This window comes from Somniosus microcephalus, chromosome 2 (genome assembly GCF_052327205.1).
Source record: "Somniosus microcephalus isolate GS21.2 chromosome 2, FLI_Smic_1.0, whole genome shotgun sequence".
NCBI lineage: Eukaryota > Metazoa > Chordata > Chondrichthyes > Squaliformes > Somniosidae > Somniosus > Somniosus microcephalus.
Window position 1 is genome coordinate 323,466,557 of NC_140988.1, and position 26,512 is coordinate 323,493,068.

The 26,512-nt window shown below is 39.2% G+C and overlaps 1 protein-coding gene across 7 annotated transcripts in view; it reads right to left on the bottom strand.

Moving 5' to 3' along the window:
- Positions 1-26,512, bottom strand: part of wdr7 (WD repeat domain 7) — an 836,682-nt gene that overhangs the window by 719,039 nt on the left and 91,131 nt on the right. For 5 of the 7 annotated variants that reach the window (XR_015074758.1, XM_085974472.1, XM_085974467.1 and 2 more), the window contains exons 8-11: positions 25,149-25,268; positions 21,225-21,370; positions 16,866-16,968; positions 2,891-3,028 (exon numbers count right to left, since the gene is read on the bottom strand). Coding sequence is in view for 6 of the 7 variants with exons in the window: in XM_085974472.1 (XP_085830598.1) it covers positions 2,891-3,028; positions 16,866-16,968; positions 21,225-21,370; positions 25,149-25,268 (507 nt within the window). In the remaining variant the exon portion in view is untranslated. The remainder of the gene's footprint in view (positions 1-2,890; positions 3,029-16,865; positions 16,969-21,224; positions 21,371-25,148; positions 25,269-26,512) is intronic. The other 2 variants (XM_085974490.1, XM_085974481.1) reach the window with 1 other exon arrangement.

Consider the following 26,512-nt stretch of genomic DNA (forward strand, 5'->3'; position numbering starts at 1 on the left):
GACTAGTTCAACGTGTTCAGTTCCCTTCACAACTCCTTAGATAATGAAGCAGCCCATGCCCGTCCACAATAGGACCTGGATAGCTTGGACTGATAAGTGGTAGGTAACATATAAGTGCTGGGTAATGATCACCTTGAACAAAATAAAACCTAGCCATCTCCCCTGACCTTTCAACAGCGCCACCATCACAACTCTCCCACCATCAACATCTTAGAGGTCACTATTGACCAGAAGCTGAACTAGTTCACCCATATCAATACCATGGCTACAAGAGCAGGTCATAGGCTGGGTACTCCATGATGAATGATTCACCTCCCGACTAAACAGAGCCTCTCCACCATTTGCAAAGCTCAAATCAGAAGTGTGATGAAATACACACCACTCACCTGGATAGGGGAAGTTCCAACAACATTCAAAAAGCTCAATACAAATCAACAGAGTAGTTCACTTGATTAGCACACAGCCACTGGACTCAATATCTATCCCCTCCATCACGGAGGCACTATGGCTGCAGTAGGCATAATCTACAGGATGCAGTGCAGCATCATATGAAGGTTACTTGGACAGCACCACCCTCCCCTATGACCTCTACCACAGAGAAAACTAAGAGCAGCAATGTAGTTGGAACACCTTCAAATTACCCTCTAAACCACACACCATCCTGGCTTGGACACCATTCCTTCATTGTTACTTGATCAATATCCTGGAATTCCCTACTTAACACCATTGTGGGAGCACCACGATCACAAGGAATGCAGCAGTTCAAGAAGATGACCGCCACCACCTTCACAGGGCAACTAAGGATGGGGAATAAATGTACCTTTGGCGGTGTTACCCAGATCCCGAGAACAAATAAAAGATAATAACTTCCTGGCCAGGTTAGAAGACTGACAACTGTTATTCTACATTTATCGAAAAAGATGTACTTTTAGTCTTAAAGTCGACCACATGAGCAAACGCTTCAACAAAGAAACTTAATCTGAACAAACAAGCTTATTTAACACAATATTAACATATGTGTAGAAATTACACGACTGGCACATATAATTAAGAAGTTTTACTTTTAGGGTAGAAGCGTATCCAAATATCTTGCCAAATATTTCAATCAATAAAGTATCTGATTCAGTAATAACTGGTTAGTACAGCCTTACAAGACACAGACATACCAGTATTAAAACAAACCAACATTACCAAGACACACAAATGGTATGAATCTTCACTTGGAAAATTTAATGCATTAATTATATTGGAAGAATTTGTAAATTATACTGAGACGACTGTAAATTCATTTCTGATTTCTCCAAAAGGAATAGACAAGGTAAACATGGATTAATTCCACTAGTAGGTAAATCCAAAATATGAGACTATGATCTTAAGGTTGCACTAGACACATAAAGGGGGAGATTAGAAGAAACTTTTTTGCATAGGCTTATCGGAATGTGGAATACATTACCACAAAATTACTGGATAATTATTTAAATAATACAAATGGCTATGGGAAAAGCAGGCAATGGGATTGGTTTGGGGAGAAAGTAGAAAAATGGTCGCTGTAAAAATCGCCCCCTAAGAGGTGCCCAAGTTCAGTGTAGGCAAGGCAGCCCAAATGGCCTTCTTTCGTACTATAATTTCTATGTTACTCCCAGCAGCAACAGGTTTCAGCAACAAACCGAGTAATGAGTTTATGTCTCTCACTACCTGACTTGAAAATTGGGTCAACAAAAATGTTAATTGTAAAGTAGCATTCTACTGATTAATAAAGGGACATCATTATACCCTTAAAAAGAAAATGCAGCTTACATTTTATTTTATGAGCAAATTTTCTACCAGATATGGACCTGGAAAACATTTTTAAAATCTCACTAATCATATGTTTTAATATCCTCTCACATAGGGAAATAGCTTGTTCACTGGTTGATCATTGGAAAAGTAGCGATCATTAAATAAATGAAGGGAATTATATGCAAAGTTTCCAGATTGCATGGAAAGAGGTAGATGTAAAGTTTATCGATTAGATACATACAACAGGGAACAGTGAGTATCTAACTGATAGCATGAGCGATGATGATCTGGTAACTTACTGATAGCAAAGTTACCAAAAAGTCTTCCTCATAAAAGTGAAAATCAGTTTCTCCACTGTACTTGTTGTTTAAGTAATAGACTTGGTGCTTTGGTTTTAAACTTTTTTTTATTTTAATGGTGATTTAATGGCAATGCTCAGAGGGCATTACAACTCAATCTATACCATGCTCATTGCCTCTCTCCAGACACAACTGGCCACAATTGTACAAACTCCCTTACTGGAGATGAAGGTCACATAACTGTTATGAGCTCCAAAAGTTTTACTTTAAACTGGAAAGTCAAGAAGCCAGTATATTTAGCTATATGACTCTGTACCAAAGATATATAGTCAAATTCACCAGTTGCTTAAGTTTGTGATGCTCCAATTACCTACAGCAGAACACACGTACCATTAACCATCCAAATACAAGTTTCATGGTAATAGTTGGAAAAGGAGTGGAGTGTGAAAAATGATTACACATAATAAGACTATCAAAACACCTGCTGGGTAAACCGATACAGGAAAGACCTATAGGAAAGACATTATTTTCCAATTTCCAGTATATATTTTTTACATCATCTTGGAAGAAAATCAGAAATGAATTGACCAAAAGTTGCAACGTACATTTGAAAATAACTTGCTTTAAATTTTCAGGGTGCTGGAACACCTTACTACATACCACTTTGTGTCAAAAATGATGAAATTAACAGCAATAGCAGCAAACAATTAGTCTATGTTAAGAGTAACTATTGGTACTTTAGTCTTCAAATACCACAGGGTTAGACAGAGACACACAAATGCAGAGGGAGAGAATTGGTTGATGATTCTTACTGGTGCCTCAAAAGGCCGAGCGCAAGATAACAGCTGAGGTCTGTAGAGCTCCCAGGCCTTTACAGGGTCGGGGTAACACTCATGAGGAACGTGGACAACTGCCTCCCCCACATACCCACACTTTACATGCTGGAAACTCTGCCAAAGGGGTAAATAAATGGTGGAGGAAGAGGAACAGAGCAAAAGAAAAAAAATTAAATAAAAACAATTAATGTTCAAATCATATATAATAATGGTATTAAAAACATCTAGATAAATAAGAAATGTGTAAATGGATCAACAGTAAAACAAATTTTAAAATCTCTACAAAGCCAAATGAACCACTTAATAATTTATTGTAGTATTTTGCACAAAAATAAAATATAACTTTAACATTTAGCTTACTTAGTAGATTATGCAAGTAATTCTGTGATATAACACATTTTACAAATTACTACAATAGTACAACAGTACAAAACAATGGCAGTAAAAAAATAAATACTAAAATCCACATGCTCACATTGAAGGCTGCAATAGAATTTTTATTTTGAAAGTATTAAATATGGAGTTACAAAAGTGATCAATTTCAAAATATGCTATTTTAAATTACATTTTTCTTCATGAACAACATATAATTTAGGATACAGAGATGTGTCCTTTGACCAATCTCCATTACACCTCAATTCATTCAGATAATGAATTCACCCATTCATTAACCTCCCTATAATAAAGCATTTCCAATGCTAAAACTGGTGGGAGAATCAAACTACTGGCCAGTAAACATTTAATATCAAAAGCAGGCATTTTATTGGCCTGCGACATCATAGCTTGACCGTTAACATTCTGCTTTAGTCTCCTTTGAGCACTCGAACGTACACAAGACAGAGAATTTTCCTGCCACTTTAAAAAAAATAACCAGCTGTAATATTGCAGGTCCAATGTCAGATTCAATATACCTTCAGGCCCCACATAATTAAATCATTTACTTTATGTCATACACTGTATGTCATCAGAAAGACAATAGCACAATGGTAAGAAAGAGGAAAATTCACTGCACTATACCCCTCAGTTTATTTAAGACTGTAATCCAATTTCAGAGTTCAGATGCTAAAAATAAACTGCTCAAGCTTTGCTCTTGCAGTACATGACATCCAAATCGCTCAACTGGATTACTGCCTTCCAATTCACTTAGGAGGTATCTGTTATCTAATTAAAGAAAATTGAAAACAGTGCAGTGATGGTCATCCGCACTGTATTCAACATTAAAATCGCATCACAAAAATACTATCTGGAAAAAGTCAGTGTTTTGATGGGTATATTATGAGGTTTCATTTTTGCTTTTCTGGATTCACCCTAGATTCTGAAAAAATAATTCTCTTTTCTGGAGAATGACTCCTGCATGCAATCTCTGTATTTGAAAAACCAAAGGTAGTAATCGTACAGTGAGTGTTAAATTACATGAAGATACTAAACTGGAATACTTCACTCACAATAAGTGAAAGAGATATGCTGTTATGGTTCATGTTCTGGGAAAACAAAATCCTGAAAACAAGACAGTTCTTCCCGGAACAAGTTCAAAACATATTTTTAATATTTTACAAAAATCTTGACTCTGGGGATCCTATTTCTTGAAAATGCCAAGTATATAATTGCTGTTATTCTATACTAATACATAAGCAATGACCAAATCAAGAAAATGACAGCGCCATTTTCTGAAAGAATTAATTATGATTGCTGTACCACTGAACAGTTCACCAGTTGCACTGTTAAACTTGTACATTTTAAAGATATTTGTTTCATGAATACTGGATAATGTTCACTGGGAGTGGGGGTGGGGTGAGAACAATGGTTGGAAGTTGTTACTGAGCCCAATTATACCGCACAGCTAAATTAGTGGAGATAGTCAGTAATTGAAAATGCTGTGAAAATGGAGAGAAGGAGAAGGAAGAAAAGAAAGGAAAGAAAGAGAAAGTAAGGCAAAGAAAAGGAAAAAAAGAAAAAGAAAAGGAACTTGCAATTATATAACACCTTTCACAATCTCAGGACGTCCCAAACCACTTTACAGCCAAAGAAGTATTTTTTGAAGTGTAGCGATTGTTGTAATGTAGGAAACAGGGTGACCAATTTGTGCACAGCAAGGTCCCTGGAACAGCAATGAGATAAATGACCAGATCACCCGTTTTTAGGTGTTGGTCGAAGGATAAATGTTGCCAATGATATCTTCTGATGGGATCTTTCTGATCCATCTGAAAGTCGGATGGGTCTCGTTTTAATTACTCATCCAAAAGACTCAGCACTCCCTTGGTACTGCAGTGAAGTGATAGCCTAGATTATGTAATCAACTCTCTGGAATGGGGCTTGAACACATACTTAAGGACATACTTGCTCTCGAGTCAGTACAAAGAAGGTTCACTCGGTTAATCCTGGGGATGAGGGGATGGACATATGAGGAGAGGTTGAGTAGATTGGGACTCTACTCATTGGAGTTCAGAAGAATGAGAGGCGATCTTATTGAAACATATAAGATTGTGAAGGGATTGGATCGGGTGGATGCGGGGAGGATGTTCCCGATGATGGGTGAAACTAGAACTAGGGGGCATAGTCTTAGAATAAGGGGCTGCTCTTTCAAAACTGAGATGAGGAGGAACTACTTCACTCAGAGGGTGGTAGGTCCATGGAATATGCTGCCCCAAAAAGCTGTAGAAGCTACATCATTACATAAATTTAAAACAGAAATAGACAGTTTCCTAGAAGTAAAGGGAATTAAGGGTTACGGGGAGCGGGCAGGAATTTGGACATGAGTCTAGGTTCGGATCGGTCATGGCCCTGTGGGTAGCGGAGCAGGCCCAGGGGCCGTGTAGCCTGATCCTGCTCCTATTTCGTGTGTCTAATTCTGTTAGATTCAGGAGATGGTTCTGTGATAGTGGATTGGCGGTTAGGATCAGATCAGCCATGATCTTATTGAATGGCGGAGCAGGCTCGAGGGGCCGATTGGCCTACTCCTGCTCCTATTTCTTATGTTCTTATGACCTTCTGCCTCAGAGGTGTGAGTGCTACCACTGAGCCAAGACTGACACCAACTCTGTATGCTAATTCAGTTCCTTTCACCATCAGCCTCAGCAACTTCTCCAATCTTGTTTCTTCCCCCAGAACCCATCAAAATATCATGAGTGAACAAAAAAATCAAGTAAACAGGTAAATAAGCTACAGAATTATATTAGCAGAGGGGTAGAATATAAGTTAAACACAAAGTGCACTGATGCTGTATGAGGTCTTGGTCAGACCCCATCTACAGTTGTCGTTGCCTAATCCTGGAAAGGATATTACTTTATGAAGGCACAGAGGCAAGCAAAAAAGATGATTTCAGCTATCAGGAATTCAAGTTACAAGAGAAGGTTAAGGAAACTGGGCTTGTGTTCTTTGGAAAACGGGCGACTGTGAGGTAATCTAATTGGAGCAGTCAAGGCTAGGAAAGGAATCAAATCAATCAAAGCAAATTGTTCACTGTATCAAACAGATCAAATACCAAGGGACAGTTAATGAGTAAACTAGAAAAAAGGAAGGAAACCAGGTTAAAAAAAAATTTAACTGAAGGGTTACAGGTGTATGCAATATAGGATTGCCAATCCTCCCAGATTGCCCGTGAGTCTCCCGGAATGGGGCATGTATCTCCCAGGCACTGCTGTTGACTTTACTGTGGATGAACAGTAAAAGATTGTTTCCACTAATGGGCGAATAGGGAACAAGGGGGCCTGAGACCAAGGATTCTCACTGAAGGAACCAAAGGGGAATGGAGAAGGAAAGTTCTTGAACCATGGGATGCTTCACCACAAGTGGCTATTGAGGTAGAGACTCAAACATCATTTAAAAGGGAATGGGATAAATATTTGAAAAGGAGGAATATAAAAGGATCTGCGGGGAATGGGGCGACAGGATAGTGTCAGCATCGCACAGGCACCAGGGACCAAATAGCCTCCTCCTGTGCTGTAATTTCCATGAAAACTCTCTTTTATTGAGTCCGGCCCTAAGGGAGTTATTTAGAAACGTTGATGCCGAACTGAGTTCAGGACGATGTGCCCTGTGAGAAGTGCCCCAAATACCAAGCTTGCTAAAATAATTAAAACAGTGAGACACTTTTATCCTCCTCACATTTCTCCTCTTTCCTCCCCTCTTAAAGTCATTGACTCCTTGCCATGGACATTGGTTGTCCTTTGGCACATTGCCAAATTGGTCATTATTCCTATTTGAGCCTGGATAATGTCACCACACTATTTGACCATAGGAGACATCTCAGCCAGGATTGATCCTGTCCTCACACATGCATTCTTCCAGTAGTGGTCACTCGATACCGATAATAAAGAAGAACCTAGGCTCATTTTCCCCTTTCTACCTAAGTGAGGGAAATGTTAGTGCCTTACCACTGCCCCCGTTGAAATGAGCTAATACAGACTTGAGGTCAAACCTGGGACCTTCATGGTATGATGCTACTCGCTGCATAAATTCTTTGAACCAACAATTTTTGAACCTTCTGCATACTGAGTGTCCTTTGACCTTTCAAATTGGTGCACTGCTTAGTTCACACAAGAATGGCTTCATGCAACTTTGAACTACAGAAATGCATGGAACCATACATTTCTTAATTTCACAAAATTCTCAAGATTAAATATGTAAAAAATATTTTTCATCAGTGTTGAATTCTCCTTCAGTTCTTAGAAGAATACCTATTTTGATGACCTACAACTGTTTAATTTTTCGAGCAAAATACCAAGAAAAGTTGATAAAACATTTGAAAATGAGCCAGACATAATATCAAAATAAATTGCATTTCATTGGGATTTAACAGTACTTTTTCCTCCCAAGAGGAACTATGTAATAAAGGCTGTCATTCACATATTTCAAATAGGTCACCACTGTGAGGTTAACGTGCACACAAGATCAAAAAAATGGTATGGCAGTAATTATGGAAATAAACAGAAAATGCTGGAAATACACAACAAAACCCTTGACATCTGAAAAGAAAACAAATGTGTTAATGTTTCAGGCAGAGGCTCTTCACCAGAAAAGTTTGATGTAGGGTCTCTACTTAAAATGTTAACCCAGATGCTGATGGGCCTCTTTTGTGTGTCTGCTTTCATTTCAGATTTCCAGCAGTTGCCACTTCTAAAGAAATAATTACTTGCATTTACATTGGACTTTATTGCATCGAATTACTCTTTGGAGTGGAAGTGTAATAGCTGATGTATGCAACTGTCAGACAAATAACAAGCTAAATTAAGCAATTAATTTATTTTTGTAGTATTTGTATTTGTTGAGAAAAAAAACTGCTGCTCCTCTTCAAATATTGCTGTGGAATTTTTGAAGTCCACCCAAAGAGGCAGACAGGATCTTGATTTTATCCTAAGGATGGCAGCTCAGACAATGCAGCACTCCACTCCCTCAGTATAACAGTGGACTGTCAGCTAGCTTATGCACTCAAGTCCTGGTCTGGGGCTTAAACCCACAGCCTCTGAACCAGAGGTATGAATGCTATGAATTGACACTTGTTTATATCTACTTGAGGGGTTCAGATAATTCCGTAAACTACAAGTTTTACCTAACCTGCTGGCATATTGAATAACTTTGACTCAATCAAGCCAACCGGGTTGTATTGGTCTTATGAAATTGTGAAGACTTCTGTTGCTTGTATGCATGTACAGTTGGTGTCCTGGGTTTCAGAGGAAGCCAGAATGGAGCTTTGTAATGTGTCCTGTCAGTTTAACCTAGCTTCATATCGCTTACACTGTTTTTTAGCACATTAGCTACAGATCTGAGTCAGACTTGCACCAGTCAGCAGATGCCAACACCAATGATGTTGTATCACAGTAACATCCATTTGAATCCAGAGCTTTGTGTCAGCTCCAAGTGTCAAACTGGTGTCGACATATTACTGCATCAGATTAACACCTTTTGTACATCTTGTTTGGGGTGATGCAATCACAAGGGCTTTGGATTTGTGACTCTATACTATACTGTGACTTTCACATTTCAATTATACAACAGTTACTGCACAAACATCCCTGCGCTTCCGGATCTTATCAAAGTGACCATTCTTCATGTATGAGCGGGGGCAGCAAGTGTTCGCAGATTTCTTAATCATAGGATGCATCACAGCCAAATGCAATCGCATCCTCACTGAAAATCGACACACACACTTGTAGGTAGGAGTAACTGGATCATGAACAGTTGTGGGAACCATGGCTGATCCCACCCCCCCCCTCCCCCTAGCCCAGGATTGCTGAGACTCGTCGTTAATATTAGTTAACTCAGCACAGAATATGGTGAAAACCATGACCTGCCTGGCCCACATGACTCAGTTCCACACACTCAATACATTTGGCAACTGAGCGATCAAGAGAACTAAAGTCTAATTTTTATGTTGGAATTTTATCTTTTTATGTCAGCATTTCTACCACCAGTAGCTGTTATTGCAGGCACCAACCATAAATTTGTTTCATGTCACAGACACAGATAATAATTGCATACAAGAGAACAATTGAGATATTACTACTCCAAGGGTATCAGGAATTCATTTGCCTAATTCATATAGTACTTGTGCCAGATCACAAAAATATTGTGGGTGACGAAGGCCCATTTTAAATGCATCCATCCGCAAAGACCTTAAAGTTACCCTACTGCAGCATCCAATTGTGTTTTATAGAACACATGGGCTGGAGTGCATAATAAGATAATAGCTCAGATGCTTAACACAGCATAAACTGAGAGCAAAGCGACAGCAGACTTCTCCAATGTCACTGTGATCCTAGAGATGCATTATATCTTTAAAACATTCCAGTCTCTGAGTTTCATAAATTAACCAGTTGAAATTTGCAGCTGAGAAAGAAAGACAGTTTTATTCCATTTTCAACACATGTCATGGACAGCAAGAGTCTGCAAGATCCCATGATCAAACTTGGATTTTGACTGCAATGATATTGGGTTTTATTTCATCTCAGATAGAAGTAGCAAAACATACACTTTATATTCTAATACTTTAAAAAGCTGTAGACTTAATTACAAACATAGCACTCCTGCTTATCACATCATGGCCACCTTTTTGCATGTGATCTGGTTCAGCTGACTGTAGTTGTATATGCCCACTTTTTTTTTGCATTTCCAAGATAACACAGTGGCAGACACAATAGTCATCCTGCCATATCTGCCAGCTGATCTAGAAAATGGCAGAATTATTTGGTTTACAGATGCTATTCCTCATTTCAATTCAACATACTTTAAATAAAATGTACCATTAAAATGAATTGAGGTATAAATGAGTGCACACAGTCCCTTAATACTATGGGAATATCTAGGCTGTTGAAATTTTCAAGCCAATTAACCAAAAGATGCCACCAGAAGATTTGTTCTTTGCTACTTACATTTAAATGTTCACAATCAGTACTATTTGGAGATATGACTAAAATCTTGCTGTCTGTATTGTTTTTCAATGTGCAGTGTTTCTCAGCAACCCAAGATAGGAGTTACAGATAACATAGTTTGAAACCAATATTAAAAAAGGTAAAAAAAACTGCAAATGCTGTAATTCTGAAATAAAATATACAATACCTGCTGATACTACAGCATCCTCTACTGGTTAACTGATAGGACTGCAGTAATGGCATTCTCTATCAAAAAAAACTACACTCTGCTCAAATTTGTGCAATTAAAATTGAAATATTGCTGCTATTAAAATGCATCGCCAATTAAACACTATATGAAATACTACTTTCCCTAATAGATTATTTACCAGTAATATCTTTACTCCAGACCTTTGCCAGCCAGTGAACACTTCACATGTCATATTAAAAGGGGCAGTCTATGCACAGTGTCTACCAACAGCAATGCAGAATTGTCATTTCATACCTCAGCAGCCATTTTCCAATTGCTTCGACCTTGGTCCTTATAAAGAGCACTAGCCCAAGAAAATATAATTTAGTTTCTCTCAGTTTGGCAAGATCCCCCTTTACTGTATCTAATGAAAAACAGAATTCATAATAACCTTAATGCAAAATGAAAAGTGTGCATAAAAAATCTAAGTGAACTTGGGTTTGAATAAAAATGCCTTTTACTCAAATTTTTAAAAAGATATACACCGAACTAAAATGTAATTTTAACCATTCATTCATGTCACTGCTATTTGTGGGATCTTGCTCGGTGCAAATTGGCTGCTGTGTTTTCCTACAAAATAACGATTGCCCTTCAAAAATAATTAACGGATCGGAAAGCACTATGGAATGTCCTAAGGACATTTAGATAAATGCAAATTATTTCTTTCTTTAATTCTCCATGATATCACTGCTCAGTTTATTTTTTTTCTAAATTGCAACTCATTTAGTGTTTTCTGGCTTAAGCCCTTTTTAAAAAGGAATATCAAATTAGTTCTCAACTTGCTAAAACTTAATTTGGCTAGTACAAGTGCTGTTAACACTAAGGTTTGAGAAATGAGGAGTAACACAAGACCATATATCATAGACATACTTCAAATTGAAAATAAACTTTGAACACTAGTGTACACACAATAACGAATGGAAAGGAACGGAATGGCAAAAAACGGAACGGAACACGAAAAAATTGCATTTATTTAGCCCCTTTCATGACCGCAGGACCACCGAAGTGCTTTACAGCCAATTAAGTACTTTTGATTATATCATCACTGCTATAATGTTGGGAAACACAGTCAATTTGCACCCAGCAATACATGACCAGATAATCTGATTTAGTGATATTGGTAGGATAAATATAGGCCAGACACTAGGACAACTTCCCTGCTCTTCTTTGCAAGTGCCATTGGATTGTTTACATCCACTTGAGAAGGCTGACAGGGCCTCGGTTTAATGCACCATCCGAAAGATAGCCCCTCTGACAATGCAGCACTCCCTCAGTACTGCACTAAGATGTCAGCCTAGATTATGTGCTCAAGTCTCTGGAGTGGGACTTGGACCCACAACCTTCTGACTAAGGGACGAGAGTGCTACCACTGAGCCACAGCTGACACTTATAGGCATCTTCACGAGTGGAATGTGTAGAGAATGTCAACACTAGTACAGTGTGCCTCATTTTTGAATTTACTTCATCCTCCATATGTGTTATGATAGGTAATCTATCCACCAAAAGGCAGTGGTAGAATTTCCTCTACGGATGCACATTTGAAGCAGAGAAAGATAAAAGTTACGACGAAGAGAGCAGGGCAGTTAAATTAATTTTGGATTGCTCTAGCAAAGAGCCAGCACAAAGACTTGAGTGGCTACCTTCTGAGCTGTTAAATTCTAAGACTATGTGCTATATTCATAAACTTGTTTTTTTTTTAAGAAACTGTTTACGATTTCTCTACACAATGCACAGTGGAAATTTTTCCCCAGGAGTTTTATACTCTTGTTATTGGATAGTCGTCAGATGTTGCCCACAATCCTAGTCTACATAAAAGCTCCAACCACATACAAGTCAGCTCTTTCTAATGCAGGCAGAATGAAGCATTATGCTATAATTACACAGTTAATGAACTAGTTATTTCCCTAAAGTATAACACATCGAAAACACTACTAACAGAAATAAAAAGTGGGAAAAAGGGATTGGAAGTGATGTACAAGAAAGACTAACTACATTAAAAGAATGAGAAGGACTATATCAAATGTTGATCAATTGAATATTTTCTACTTCCTGTGTCAGGATCAAGTAATCTCATGGACAGGTACTAAAGGATGTCACATCAGACATATCTAAACTTGTATTTTGGTGGCTGCTTAGTTACTTATAATGAAGCCCTGCAGGCCATCCATACTATAGTTGGTAATAGCATTTCTTCAAATGTTGCAACAGCACAAACTGTACGTACACTCAGACAAGCCAAGGGTTTACTCCAGTCCTAATGCTTTAGCGTCCTGGGTACAGGAACAACAGAAGTAGAAGTTTCCGGCTACACTATGCAACGACATGATAATGAGGAGTGGTCACCCTTTTATGGATTTTGAGATTCCCTCTATCAGTTGATCAGGCCTCAATGCAAACAATAGGAAATATGTTCACCTACCCAAAACAAAACGTGGGCAAAGTTGCAATTTATTTCATTTTAAAACAGGAGGAATTGATATTTCAGGGTTGAAGTTAAAAAGCAGAAGAGTTGCTGCTCTCATGCAGACTCAGGTTCAACTAGTCACAGAATTAAAAATGAAACTGGATAAACATGCGAGAAGAACATAAAAATATAAAGAAAAGAGCAGACAAATGGTATTAGAGTAGATAACTCCAGTTGAAGAGGGACTGCAGCACAGGTGAAATGGTCAATTAGCCTCTTTAGGTGGCAGCCGTGAGAGTGGGAGCACTCTCATCTCGGAGTCAGAAGGTCGTGGGTTTAAGCTACACTTCAGAGACTTGAGCACATAAGCTAGGCTGGCACGTCAGTGCAATATGGACGAAATACTGAATTGTTAGAGGTATCATCTTTCGTATGAGATGTTAAACCGAGGTTCTGTCTCTCCTCTCAGGTTGACGTAAAAGATTCCATGGCACTATTCAAAGGGCTGGGGAATTCTCCCAGCGTCCTGGCTAACATTTATCACTCAACCACCCCTAAAACAAATGGGCCCAGAAATTCGGGTCTCCACGGGTGAGTACGCACGGGGTACTCACCCGTAGGCCCGATGGAAGTGCCGGTTTCCTGCATGCACTGCGCATGCGCGGGAAACCGGCACTTCCGTTCCTCTGAAAGCAGGGGTTCAGAGGTCGAACGCGTGCGCAGGGGAGTCTGCGCGTGCGCTTTGAACTTACGTTTTTTTTTTAATACAGGTTTTTCCGTGAGGGTAAGTCTTTAGAATTTAGAAATTTTAAAAGCAGACGTCAATTAATTAAACTTAAAACATTTTTTCCACAGTTTTATTATTTTTAAATACTTTAAAGCAAGGCAAGTTTATTTTTAGCCCCGTTAGAATATAAAATTAATTTTTTCAAAAATTTAAATTGTTTAAAATAGTTATTTAATGTAATTTATAGTTTATTTTTAAAATGTGATTTAAAAAAAATTTATTTGAAGGTTTACTGCTATTTTGGGGCCGTAGTATTTATAAGTCTTGACAGCTCTTCCTGTCAAGACTTATGAATGGGCATTCCCTGCTCCGATTGGCTGCCCATGGCCCACGTGATCCCAGGGGACGCATCGAACTAACTGCGCCCCTGGGACACGCAAGCACTGCGCGCCGGCAGTTGGAGCAGGCCCAGGATCACAATTCCACAGGGCCCTACAGCTCAACTGCTGGCGCACAAGGTAAGTGCAGGTCGGGGGCTTGCACCTGTGGGAAGCCCCCAACCCGAATTTCTGGGCCATGATCTGGTCATTTATTTCATTGCTGTTTGTAGAACATTGCTGTGCACAAATTTGCTGCCGCATTTCCTATATTACAACAGTGACTACCCTTCAAAAGTACTTAATTGGCTGTAAAGCGCTTTGGGACATGTTGAGATTGTGAAAGGCAATGTATAATGCAAGTTCTTTCTTTCTTTCTGTGCTGTAATTTTGAGGACATCTTTTTATTTAATCTTTTCTCTTCTCATCGTTCTGCAAAAAAATACTATTTTCCTTTGTGCTGATCATGCTCCTGCTTTTTTTCCTCTCTTCCAAATTGACCCAACATTTTGGGCAGGGTTAAAAGCATGAAGTTAGTGACGTTTAATCCCCATCGCCCCCCCCAAAGCCCTATCAGGCACTGTCGCAGACTTAACTTCTTCTTTAAAATCGGCATACATATCCTGCTTGACAGCTTCATTATGACAACATGGAGGAATAGAGAGTAAGCATAAGAAAGATTACATATGCGCTGTAGTTTGGACAACTATTAGCTGGATGAATGACAAAGCTCCCTCTACACTGCAATAATCTCTAAAAAGTTCTGCTATTCCACGAATGATGACATTCTCACTTTCAAAACTATTTGTCTTATAGCAGGTAGCAGCTTTGGCTTAGTAGTACAGGTTGAGCGTCTAAAATCCAGAGTTCCGGAATCCGGGGTGTTCCGGAATCCAGACTCCGGGACGATTGGTGGCAGGGTCGTCCGGAATCCATAAAATGTTCCGAAATCCGGACACCCTGTTTCCGCCGCCAGCCGGGCCCAGGCATTTCCGGACTCGGAATGTGTTTCCGATGTCCGAAGTCCGGAAACGCCCGAGCTCAGGTTGCGATATTTCCGGACTTCGGACATCAGAAACACGTTCCGAAGTCCGGAAAAACACGAAAACCAGCTCGGCCTCGGTCCCGAGGTTGCCGGATTCGGGACGCTCAACCTGTAGTGCTCTTGCCTTTGAGTCAGAAGGTTGCGGGTTCAAGTCCCACTTGCAGAAACTTTAGCACATAATCTAGCCTGACACTTCAGTGCAGTACTGAGGGAGTGCTGCACTGATGGACATGACTGCCTTTCATATGATACGTTGGCCCGTAATTTGCTACAACGGCATTATTGTCGGCGATTGCCATAAGAGCGAGCGTTGTTCACCTTGGTCCAAAGCCACAATTTGCTGGGAAACTCATTATCATGCACCACAGTGATGATAGTGGAGATCCAAGGAGCTTTGATGCGGCATTACTGCTCTGAAGCGGGCTAGCTGTAAACACAGCAGGGAAAGACTGCCTGTATTTTGAAAGTTAATCAGTTTAGCTTTGAAGGGTTAAGCTAGAGACAATAAGCACATGTTTAGAGAGAAAGTAAGTTGGATATTTATTCTTTTCAAACCCAAAAAGGGTCAAAAATATTATTGACTGAAGAAACAGTATACTGTTCAAGCATAAATTTTATGCAACTACACCAGCTACTGCTCTGAAGTCTGTGCCTTGTCTCAGTAGATTACACATTCAGCTCACCTTACATAAAGTGAGGAGAATTCACGTGATCGCACAGGTCATATTTCAGTAGCCGACATGCATACCAAGTTCTGTTTTACAAACCCTCGGTCATGCTATTGTTTAACAAGATATTGGGCAAAAAAGGTGCACTCCAGATCACAAGATCTGCTTACGGAACCGTGATGCTGAACACAAAAAAATACCTAGCGTTAAAAACCCTAAAGCTGTGTCAGCCATATATACAAGCAATAGTCAAGACCATGCTCAACAATTATTTATTTTTACAATTTCTCCCCAGTTCTAGGTTCTTCTCATCCATGTATTCTCCTTCAGCCTCAAGGTAAATTTAGTGTATGGTGCCAACTCCATGATCAACAAGCAGGAGGTACAATGGAAGTAGAAATAAAATGGGCAACTTTTATACAAAGTGACTCATTACTTGAAAATTAAAGTTGCAAAATCTAGCCAGTTTAAGTAAGAAGATTTGACTGGACCAAATTATGGGCTCGAGCCTGCTTACACTTGGATGACAGAAAATTAACTACTTTGAAATCAGGCCTTTAGAGTTAACGATCAGTTTTACTATGCAGAAGTGCCAGGCACTGTTCTGAATGACTAAAAAAATGATTCTGCAAAAAGTTCAAAGATCTAAAAGATTTACATTGGCAAATTCCAGAATATATTTGAGTAAAATTTTACTCATTTAACACAATGCAGCAATGGTACAGGATGGGCCTACTGAGCTGGAAAGTGGACTCAAATCTAGCCAAGGCTGATGGCATGAAAGTCTGCTCTCTGTAATCTGCAAGGTCCTGAAGAAATCTTAAACCAGATGATAGGGATACAGCAAGTCCATTGCAAAACAATCCTCCCGCAATGCAATACAGGATGAAAATCTCATTCTGAAGGTTTTAAAGTGAGAACTGAAAAAGTGACAACAATGCAATAATTTAATGTTTATGTGTCCTGTCATGAGCAGATAACAGGGAGCTCAACTCTGCACCAAATGTTAGCGTATTCCATTCTCTAGCATGAACAATCTTAATACCTGTAAATGCTCCCAAAAATCAAGAAAAATATTACACAACAAAATAAGTTGCCTACTTAAATCTATTTGTTGAACAAAATATTGCTTACAGATTTATCCTTCCTGTCCAACACATTATACAGTAAAGGAGGAATGGAGTTCTCAATGGCTTTGCCAACATTACTGCGGAATGATTCACTGGCTGGTAAACAGCTGTTGGGGGGGGAAAAAAAGAAAATAATTTTTTAATTTTCCATACATGGCCACATATTGCAATTTCTCACTGCAATAAACTTTACCACAACTTAGTGAATAACAGGGCAGCATTTATGGCAATTTTAAAGACCAAAGAGATATGAAAATGCTTTAGCATGTACAATTTTAATACTTCCACCTGCACGTACCTGGATTTAGATTTAAGTAAGTGCAATACTATTTACCGCAATAAGAATTACATAACTAGCTTAAAAAGAGAACCCTCATAGCGCTACTAATATTTTCAACAGTTACTACTTCAAGAAACAGGTAATGCAGAGGTCTATTAGACCTGCACACGGACACATTGATGATATCCTTCATTGTAATAACCTAGAAATAACTTATTTGCAACTTTAAATAGATGAAAAATATCTGGTTAGATTCTATTCATTTAATAGATCTGCTGTAATTGCTCTTTGTGAATCAGAAGATTTGTCATTTTATAACAATAGGGCCAAACATCACGGCCACTGATTTACATTTACACTGGCTGAGTAAGTCAAATTCCATCTTTATTATACAGCATTCTGGGATTTTACTGGTACTTCGGGGATTAATCTCCACAACTCTATCTATTATTCAGTAAAACTGTAATTAATTGACTTTTAATAATCTATTTAATTTTTATCCATTACCATTTTTAATGCTGAGAATATGCAGCAAAATAGTATGCAAGATTCACAAATTGGAAGTAGTATTTGGTATGTAACAGGACTGGGATGGGGAAATAGGGTGCAACTGCACAGCAGGAGGAGAGGGGAGAAACGAGGTGCAGTCTTGTGCTTCACAAGCAAATGAGGACAGCAGTGAGCTTTGATATTACTAGGGATGGTCCTGAACTTCGGTAGCATCAGGGAACGGTCCTGGGGTTTGACAAGACGACAGAAGGGCTGCTCAAATTTGGCAGCATTGGGATCCTTTGATCTAGCATCATTATGTAAGGGGAACCAGTGGGTTTCGCAAAACTGTGGCAGATGAACCCAAGTTTTGGCACAAGTGGTATTAAATGTGAATTTTGACTCACTGGGAGAATTTTAGTATATCAGCAGGGAAGGGACAAGGCATGAGCAGAAATGCTAGGGAACCAAGGGTCTAGTGAGGAGGAGGAATTAAAGGAAATTTGTATTCGTAAAAAAAAGAGTGCTGGAGAAATTAATGGGACTGAAAGCCGATAAATCCCCAGGGCCTGATAATCTGCATCCCAGAGTACTAAAAGAGGTAGCCATGGAAATAGTGGATGCATTGGTTGTCATCTTCCAAAATTCTATAGATTATGGAACAGTTCCTGCAGATTGGAGGGTGGCAAATGTAACCCCGCTATTTAAAAAAGGGAGAGAGAAAACAGGGAACTACAGACCGGTTAGCCTAACATCAGTAGTAGGGAAAATGCTAGAGTCTATTATAAAGGATGTGATAACAGGACACTTAGAAAATATCAATAGGATTAGACAGAGTCAACGTGGATTTATGAAAGGGAAATCGTGTTTGACAAACCTACTGGAGTTTTTTGAGGATATAACTGGTAGAGTAGCTAAGGGAGAACCAGTGGATGTGGTGTATTTGGATTTTCAGAAAGCCTTTGATAAAGTCCCACATTAGAGGTTAGTGTGCAAAATTAAAGCACATAGGATTGGGGGTAATGTACTGGCATGGATTGAAAATTGGTTAACAGACAGGAAACAGAGAGTAGGAACAAATGGGTCTTTTTCGGGGTGGCAGGCGGTGACTAGTGGGGTACCGCAGGGATCAGTGCTTGGGCCCCAGCTATTCACAATATATATCAATGATTTGGATGAGGGAACCAAATGTAATATTTACAAGTTTGCTGACGTCACGAAACGGATTGCGAGTTGTGAGGAGGATGCAAAGAGGCTTCAAGGCGATTTAGACACGTTGAGTGAGTGGGCAAACACATGGCAGATGCAGTATAACGTGGATAAATGTGAAGTTATCCAAAATAACAACAGAAAATGCTGGAAATACTCAGCAGGCCAGGCAGCATCCGTGGAGAAAGAAACAGAGTTAACGTTTCAGGTCTGGGACTCTCCATGTTATCCACTTAGGTAGAAAAAACAGAAAGGCAGAGTATTATTTAAATAGTGATAGATTGGGAAATGTTGATGTACAGAGAGACCTGGGTGTCCTTGTACACCAGTCACAAAGTAAACATGCAGATGCAGCAAGCAGTTAGGAAGGCAAATGGTATGTTGGCCTTCAATGCAAGGGGATTTGAATCCAGGAGCAAGGATGTCTTACTACAGTTATACAGGGCCTTGGTGAGACCACACCTGGAGTTGTGTGTGCAGTTTTGGTCTCCTTACCTAAGAAAGGATATACTTGCATAGAGGGAGTGCAGCGAAGGTTCACCAGACTGATTCCTAGGATGGCAGCACTGTCGTATGAGGAGAGATTGGGTCAACTAGGCCTGTACAGGAAACTCTGGTTTATCCAGAGGTTAACTGTCCGGAATGCTCGAGCCACCGGCAAAATTCAGGAGTCGGTTCAGTAAGTTTTTTTTCTTTTTGTTGCTTTTTTTCCCCACCAGTCAGGCTCTGCAAGGTCTAGCTAAAGCTGTTGCTTAGCTACAGAGACGCTTGCAAGCTACGGCCGACTGTTTCGAAGCTGTTGCTAAGCAACAGGGTTTGTTGCTAGATACGGAGCTCAAAAGCTTCCGTATGTTTTAACATTCGCGCTGGTTTGTCCAGCAGTTTTGATGGGACGGCAACAGCTCGGTCCTGTCGGTGCCGGATATCACAAAGTTTCCTGTGTTCACTAGAGTTTAGAAGAATGAGAGGGGATTTCATTGAAACATATAAAATTCTGACAGGGCTAGACAGACTGGATGCAGGGAGGATGTTTCCTCTGGCTGGGGGGTCGAGAACGAGGGATCACAGTCTCAGGATACGGGGTAGGACATTTAGGACTGAGATGAGGAGAAATTTCTTCACCCAGAGGGTGGTAAACCTGTGGAATTCTCTACCACAGACAGCTGTGGAGGCCAAGTCACTGAATATATTTAAGAAGGAGATAGATAGATTTCTGGACACAAAAGGCATCAAGGGGTATGGGGAGAGAGAGGGAATATGGTATTGAGATAGAGGATCAGCCATGATCATATTGAATGGCGGAGCAGGCTCGAAGGGCCAAATGGCCTACTCCTGCTCTTATTTTTCTATGTTTCTATAAGCCTGACAGCACTGAGTGGAGGGATTCATATCTGGAAGTACTGGTTTATAAATTTCTAAGGGGGATCTCTTCAAACATTGAATTTGGTATTTAGTCATAGATTCCTGGATCTGTCTCTCTGTCTCTGTCTCTGTCTCTCTCTCTCTCTCTCTCTCTCTCTGTCTCTCTCTCTCTGTCTGTCTCTCTCTCTCTACACACACACACACACACACGAAGAAAATCTAATCATTGTACATACAATCAGCAAATTACAACAGGTACAGGAAACTTTGGTTTATCCGGAGGTTGTATGTCCGGAATACTCGATCTAATGGCAAAAATCAGGAGCCGTTTTCTGTAAGTTTTTTTAGATCTCGTTTTTTTTCCCCCAGTCAGCCATTGCAAGGTCTGTAGCTATAGCAACAGCTTCAGCTAGAGATGCTTGCAGCTGCAGCCAAGTCTTTAGAAGCTGTTGCTAAGCAACAGTGTTTGTTGTCAGATACGGAGATGAAAACCTCCGTATGCTTCAACATTAACTTTGTATGTCCGGCAGTTTTGATAGATCGGCAACACGCCGGTCCCGTCGCTGCCGGATATCACAAAGTTTCCTGTAATTAGAGCTTTCAAAATTTAACTCATTTATTTTTTGTTTGGGAAAAGAACTCAAATTAAGATGATGAAACACAGTTTATCTCCAACTCATCACACTAATTCATACAGATATCACTAATTAGAATGTTAACATTTTCTGTTAATGTAACAGGAGCTAGTTTGAATCATGCTCACTCACTTGCCTTCCCTCTCTGACTCCAGCTTTCTGTGTTTAACATATGTCACTAATTAGAATATTAACATTTTCTAACCATCAGTATAATACAGGTGATAATCAGGTGGTAATTCTTGGCACAAGCATCAGGAAGATACATGTTGAAGACTGGTATCTTTACAAGATTTGGAAAGTGTAGGATGCAAAACAGCAGCAAAAATTATCTCTAGCTGACTATTAATCAACATTCAAAAAATACTTTCAAATTCAAGACAAATACCTAGAAGGTAGACGGTAAGTGAAGCTACACCCATCTTCTGTCCAAATGACTACCTTGTCAGCATCTACAAATTCGCCCCCAGTCCAAGACTGGTCACTCTCACTGGGTACTGAGCATAACAAAGAAAAATCTCCAGCATCAAACACCTGGAAGAGATAGGAAAGAAATTTAATGCTGCAATTAGGATATATTAGCACACATATAAGAGCAAATTCCATAGTGTCTGGATGGATTAAGATCTTAAACAAATGTTTGTGACAACTAATTTTGACTGAAATCTTGATAAAAATTACTAACTAAAATGCGTCTGAAAAACCTACTGTAAGACTAAATCGCAGTAATGCCTTTGTGACACCTCGGTTTGCTTGATTAATCAATGTCTTTATTCTAGAGTTTAAGTAAAAATGTAACAAATCTAAAACACAAATGCTGGACGTGCAAAAATGTTAACTGGGTACAACTAAAACATGTAATTAGCTACTTCAATTTAATTTATGGTCAATTCCTCTTCAGAGCACATTCATACAAATTCAATTGCTTAATGTCAAGAATTGACCTTTTCACCTTACTGAAACATAAGGATAAATGTTTTTGCAACTATTCCTAGGTAGAGAAACCTTGACTATATTTTGTTAGTTAAGGCACGTCAGTTAGTCCCTAGCTTCTTGGCTAATACTATCAGAACATAAGAACGTAAGAATTCGGAGCAGGAGGCCTTACGGCCCCTCGAGCTTGCTCTGCCATTCCATGAGATTCTGGCTGATCTTCGACCTCAACTCCACTTTCCCGCCTGATCCCCATATCCCTTGATTCCCCCTGGAGTCCAAATATCTATCTATCTCAACCTTAAATATACTCAACAACTCAGCATCCACAGCCCTTTGGGGTAGAGAATTCCAAAGATTCACAACCCTCTGAGTGAAGAAATTCCTCCCATCTCAGTCTTAAATAGGCGAACCCTTATCCTGAGACTATGCCCCCTCGTTCTAGACTCTCCAGCCAGGGGAAACAAACTCTCAGCATCAACCCTGTTGTACGAAAAGCTGATATTTAGAGATATTTAGTAGACAAGAATCATATACATATAAATTCAAGTGTAGCCATTGAACAAATAATATTACCCATAATTACTCCTGGGTAACTAGAAAGCTAAGACTTGTTCAAAATGCAGCTGCGAAGGACGGTCAAAAGCAGTTTTGACTAAGCTTTGATAACAAAGTCACAGGCTGCGAGTGAAGGTTAAATCATTAAATAACATATTATGATACTAAGTAGAACTTAGAATTCACTTAACAAAACTAATTGCAACAATACTTAAAGGATAATTAGTGATAATAAAATGAAATGAAACAGATATGGTAAATTCCAATGGGGTGAAAAACTATAAACAAGATAACACTGAGCATGGCAAAGTTGGTGGAAGAATACTGGAAAGGTGGAATGCTACCTTAGTCTGAGTGACAATGGTATTTTGACCATTAGAACCAATTAAAGGTGGTGATTTTGTTAAAGGCCATATATGGATACTGGCCAAACCAACTTTTGATAAGAAAAGGGTTAAAACCTCGATACTCAAAGAACAACTTTACACAGACGTACTGCGAGAACAAAGGAACAGACTTAAGATGACGTCATCTGTGTCCGAGAGGTTCCAGAGACCAAGGGCTGCGAGCTACTTGTTAAAACTATCGCCTAATATTTAAGTATATTACACTGTAAGCTTAATAAATCTTGATCTATTGCTCAAACATACTGGCTGCTGCCTATTGGTGTCTTGTCCAAGAACTCAGGGATCATTAAGATCTTACACTGTCATTCCCCCTCAGAATCTTAAATGTTTCCATAAGATCACCTCATTCTTCTAAACTCCAGAGAGGATAGGCCCAATCTACTGAATTTCAAAGAAATTTAAGAACTTTTCTTACCCATTGAATAACAACTCAGGATTTTAAATCATCAAAATAAACAAGGATAGAGCAAAATCAATTAATACACAAAAAAGCAAATTTATCTTGAATTACAGTAGTATTAGAGTATGCATTATTTGTCCCTAAGAAACTGAATACTTATTTCAATAAGGTGATACCCATTTTTCTTCAGAGAATAAATAAGCTAACCATGTTTGTAAAATAATTTACAATTCTATATACATTTTATATTCACTGTGAAACTACTGGATGATTTTCCATCAAGTAAAATTTGTCAATAATTGTGTTGCATTCATTGGCAATGTCCTAAAACAACCCATCATTTCAGACCCAAATAATTAAATATGCTACATTTTAAAAAACTATATAAAGTTCACTCTCAAACTGGAATTTCACACTGTGAACCAGCTAAAAGCACAGAATTCAAATAAATTACAAATATTAACAAATTTAATGCAAAGAAGTATGAAGTGATGCATTTTGGAAGGAAGAATGACGAGAGCCAGTATAAACTAAATGGTACAATTTTGAAGGTGGTGCAGGAACAGAGAGCCATGAGGGTGTATGTACACAACTTTTTTTTGCAGGTGGCAGGACAAGTTAATAAGGCTGTTAAAAAAGCATATGGAATCCTCGGCTTTATAACAAGAGGCAGAGAGTACAAAGGAAGTTATGCTGAACCTTTATAAATTACTGGTTGGGCCTCAGCTGGAGTAGTGTCCAACACCACACTTTAGGAAGGATGTCAAGGCCTTGGAGAAGGTGTAGAGGAGATTTACTAGAATGGTACCAGGGATAAGAAGAAAGAAAAACTTGAATTTATATTGCACCTCTCACCTCAGGACTTCCGAAAGTGCTTTACAGCCAATGAAGCCAATGATGAGGGACTTCAGTTATGTGGAGAGATTAGATAAGCTGGGATTGTTCTCTTTAGAGTAGAGAAGGTTAAAGGGAGATTTAACAGAGGTGTTAAAAATGTTGATGTGTTTTGATACAGTTGTTAGAAATCAAAGAGTGAGAAGGGAAAGCACAATCAAAAGTAAGAGTCTTTGAGAGGGGTTTGAAAGCACAGGAAGATAGGTGTTGCGGAAGGGAGGCTTTGAGGGAAGAAGTTTCAGAACTAAGGCATAGTGGTTGAAGACGTAGTTTGGAATGGTGGAGGGAATGAGGAGTAGTGCAGTGTTAGGAAAATGGCTGTAGAAAGTTGCTTGGTTAGGATGGGGTGAAGCCACAGGGGAATTTGAAGACAATGGCAAAGATCAAAAAGTCAATAGTCTAGAGCATTTTAGACAATGTAATGTCTATGATTCGACAGGTGGAACAGAAACACGAGAAGGGTGCCACAGAGGTAGACAATAAAAGAAAAGCCTCCAAAGGGAATGGTATCATTGGTAACATGAACCATCACCGTCTCAGTGCATTGGTTGGGGCAGAAACCTGATTTAAGCAACTCGAGTAGGAGGAGGTAGAAGTTTAATTGCCATTCAACAGGACTTAAGAAAGGGAAGGTTGAAGATGGGTGAGAGTATGGCAGGTTGAGAGGAGGTTTGGAATGGGGGGGTGGGGTAATGGCAGCAATTTTGAAGGACATAGAGACCATTCAGCAGAAAAAGGACAGCTTGATTATATCAATTAATTATGGAAAGAGGTTGTGTTGTCAGCACACGGAGAAGTATCAGAGCAGGATTTCCAGCAATAACCTGCAGAATGCAGTATTTGTATAAAATGAGCAGTGTGTATGGGGTGAAGGTGATCAGATCGAAGACAAAACATTAAAATGTTCACAGCTTTTCTAATGTGAGTGAGAATTATCTTTGGGACAAAAAACATAAAATTATAGTTTATTTCTGGAAAAAAATGTGGCAACTGATTATTGCACAATTTAAAAAATAAACTTGGATACAGAAGATTTACTCAGCTTTACATTTAAAAGTTTGATCTTAAAACTTTTGATTCTTCCAGAAAACCATAAATGGGTACACTATAAAAATCTTACCCTCCAATATTTGGAGCAAACCACCAGCAGGGATCGCTGTGTATATGTGCAAAATGAAATGCTTTGACAGTTCAGACAGTAAATGGGTTTGGATTCCTCTTCAAATATTGGCTCAGTATCCTATAAATTAAAAAAAGTAGATAAAACATTTTTGTACTTGTCCAGTTCTGACATGGATTTGGAGGAAGTAGTGCACTGCACATTAATTGTAAATGTATCTAAGAAAACAAAGGTATAATGATCAATCATCCACACTAACAAGAAGATCAACACTCACACCTAATCTTATATATCAGAGAAAACCTGAATATGCACAATATATTTTTCAGTTAATAATTGAATCGGAAAAAGCAAGCATATAAAGAAAACTTAATCCCACCCTGATCAGTGCCTAATTCTAGTTTGTGATCTCTCAGGATGACATCCCTAAAAGAGCACCAAAGCCAATATTCCCAAGAAGTCTCAACCACACCTACCTAAGGAATTCAACTTAGCAGCTATGACAGGTACTCACAGAGACTAAACCTTCCAGTGCTGATCTTGCCTCGGCTGAATGCATATTAAGTGTTTTTAAGTATAAGCTCCAAGACCAATTAAACAAGTTATTTCTAAAAATCTGTTTATTTATCTTACTAAAAACATTGAGATCACGTCATCTTCTGACTATGTGATTGACCAGCTCAGTCCATGTTGCTTTCTAGTGATTGGTCTATGGGAATCACAAAACTCATACTTTCATTATTCTTCCAGTTATTTGATTGGTCTGTGGGAATCATGGGAATGCATACTCCTCCCCTTAGAGCAGAGAAGATTGAGAGGAGAGTTGATAGAGGTGTTCAAAATCTTGAGGGATCTAGACAGAGTAGATAGAGAGAAACTGTTCCCATTGGCAGAAGGGTCGCGAATGAGAGGACACAGATTTAAGATGACTGGCAAAAGATCCAAAGGCGACATGAGGAAAAACTTTTTTACGCAGCGAGTGGTTATGATCTGGAATGCAATGCCTGGAAGGGTGGTGAAAGCAGATTCAATCGTGGCTTTCAAAGGGAATTAGATAAGTACCTGAAGGAAAGAAAATTGCAGGGTTACGGAGAAAGGTAAAGGGATTGGGACTAGCTGAAGTGCTCTTGAAGAGAGCCGGCATGGGCTTGATTGGCTGAATGGCCTCCAACTGTGCTGTAACCATTCTATGATTCTATGAACAATCTGAATTGTTTGGCTTTTAGGGCAGGGCCTTACTTTACACTGCCACCAAAACTGTTAGCACCCCTTTTGTCACCCCAGAGTCGACTTCTCCAATATTGTCCTTGCCAGCCTCCCATCCTCTTACCTTTATAAACTCTAACTCGTTCAAAACTCAACTG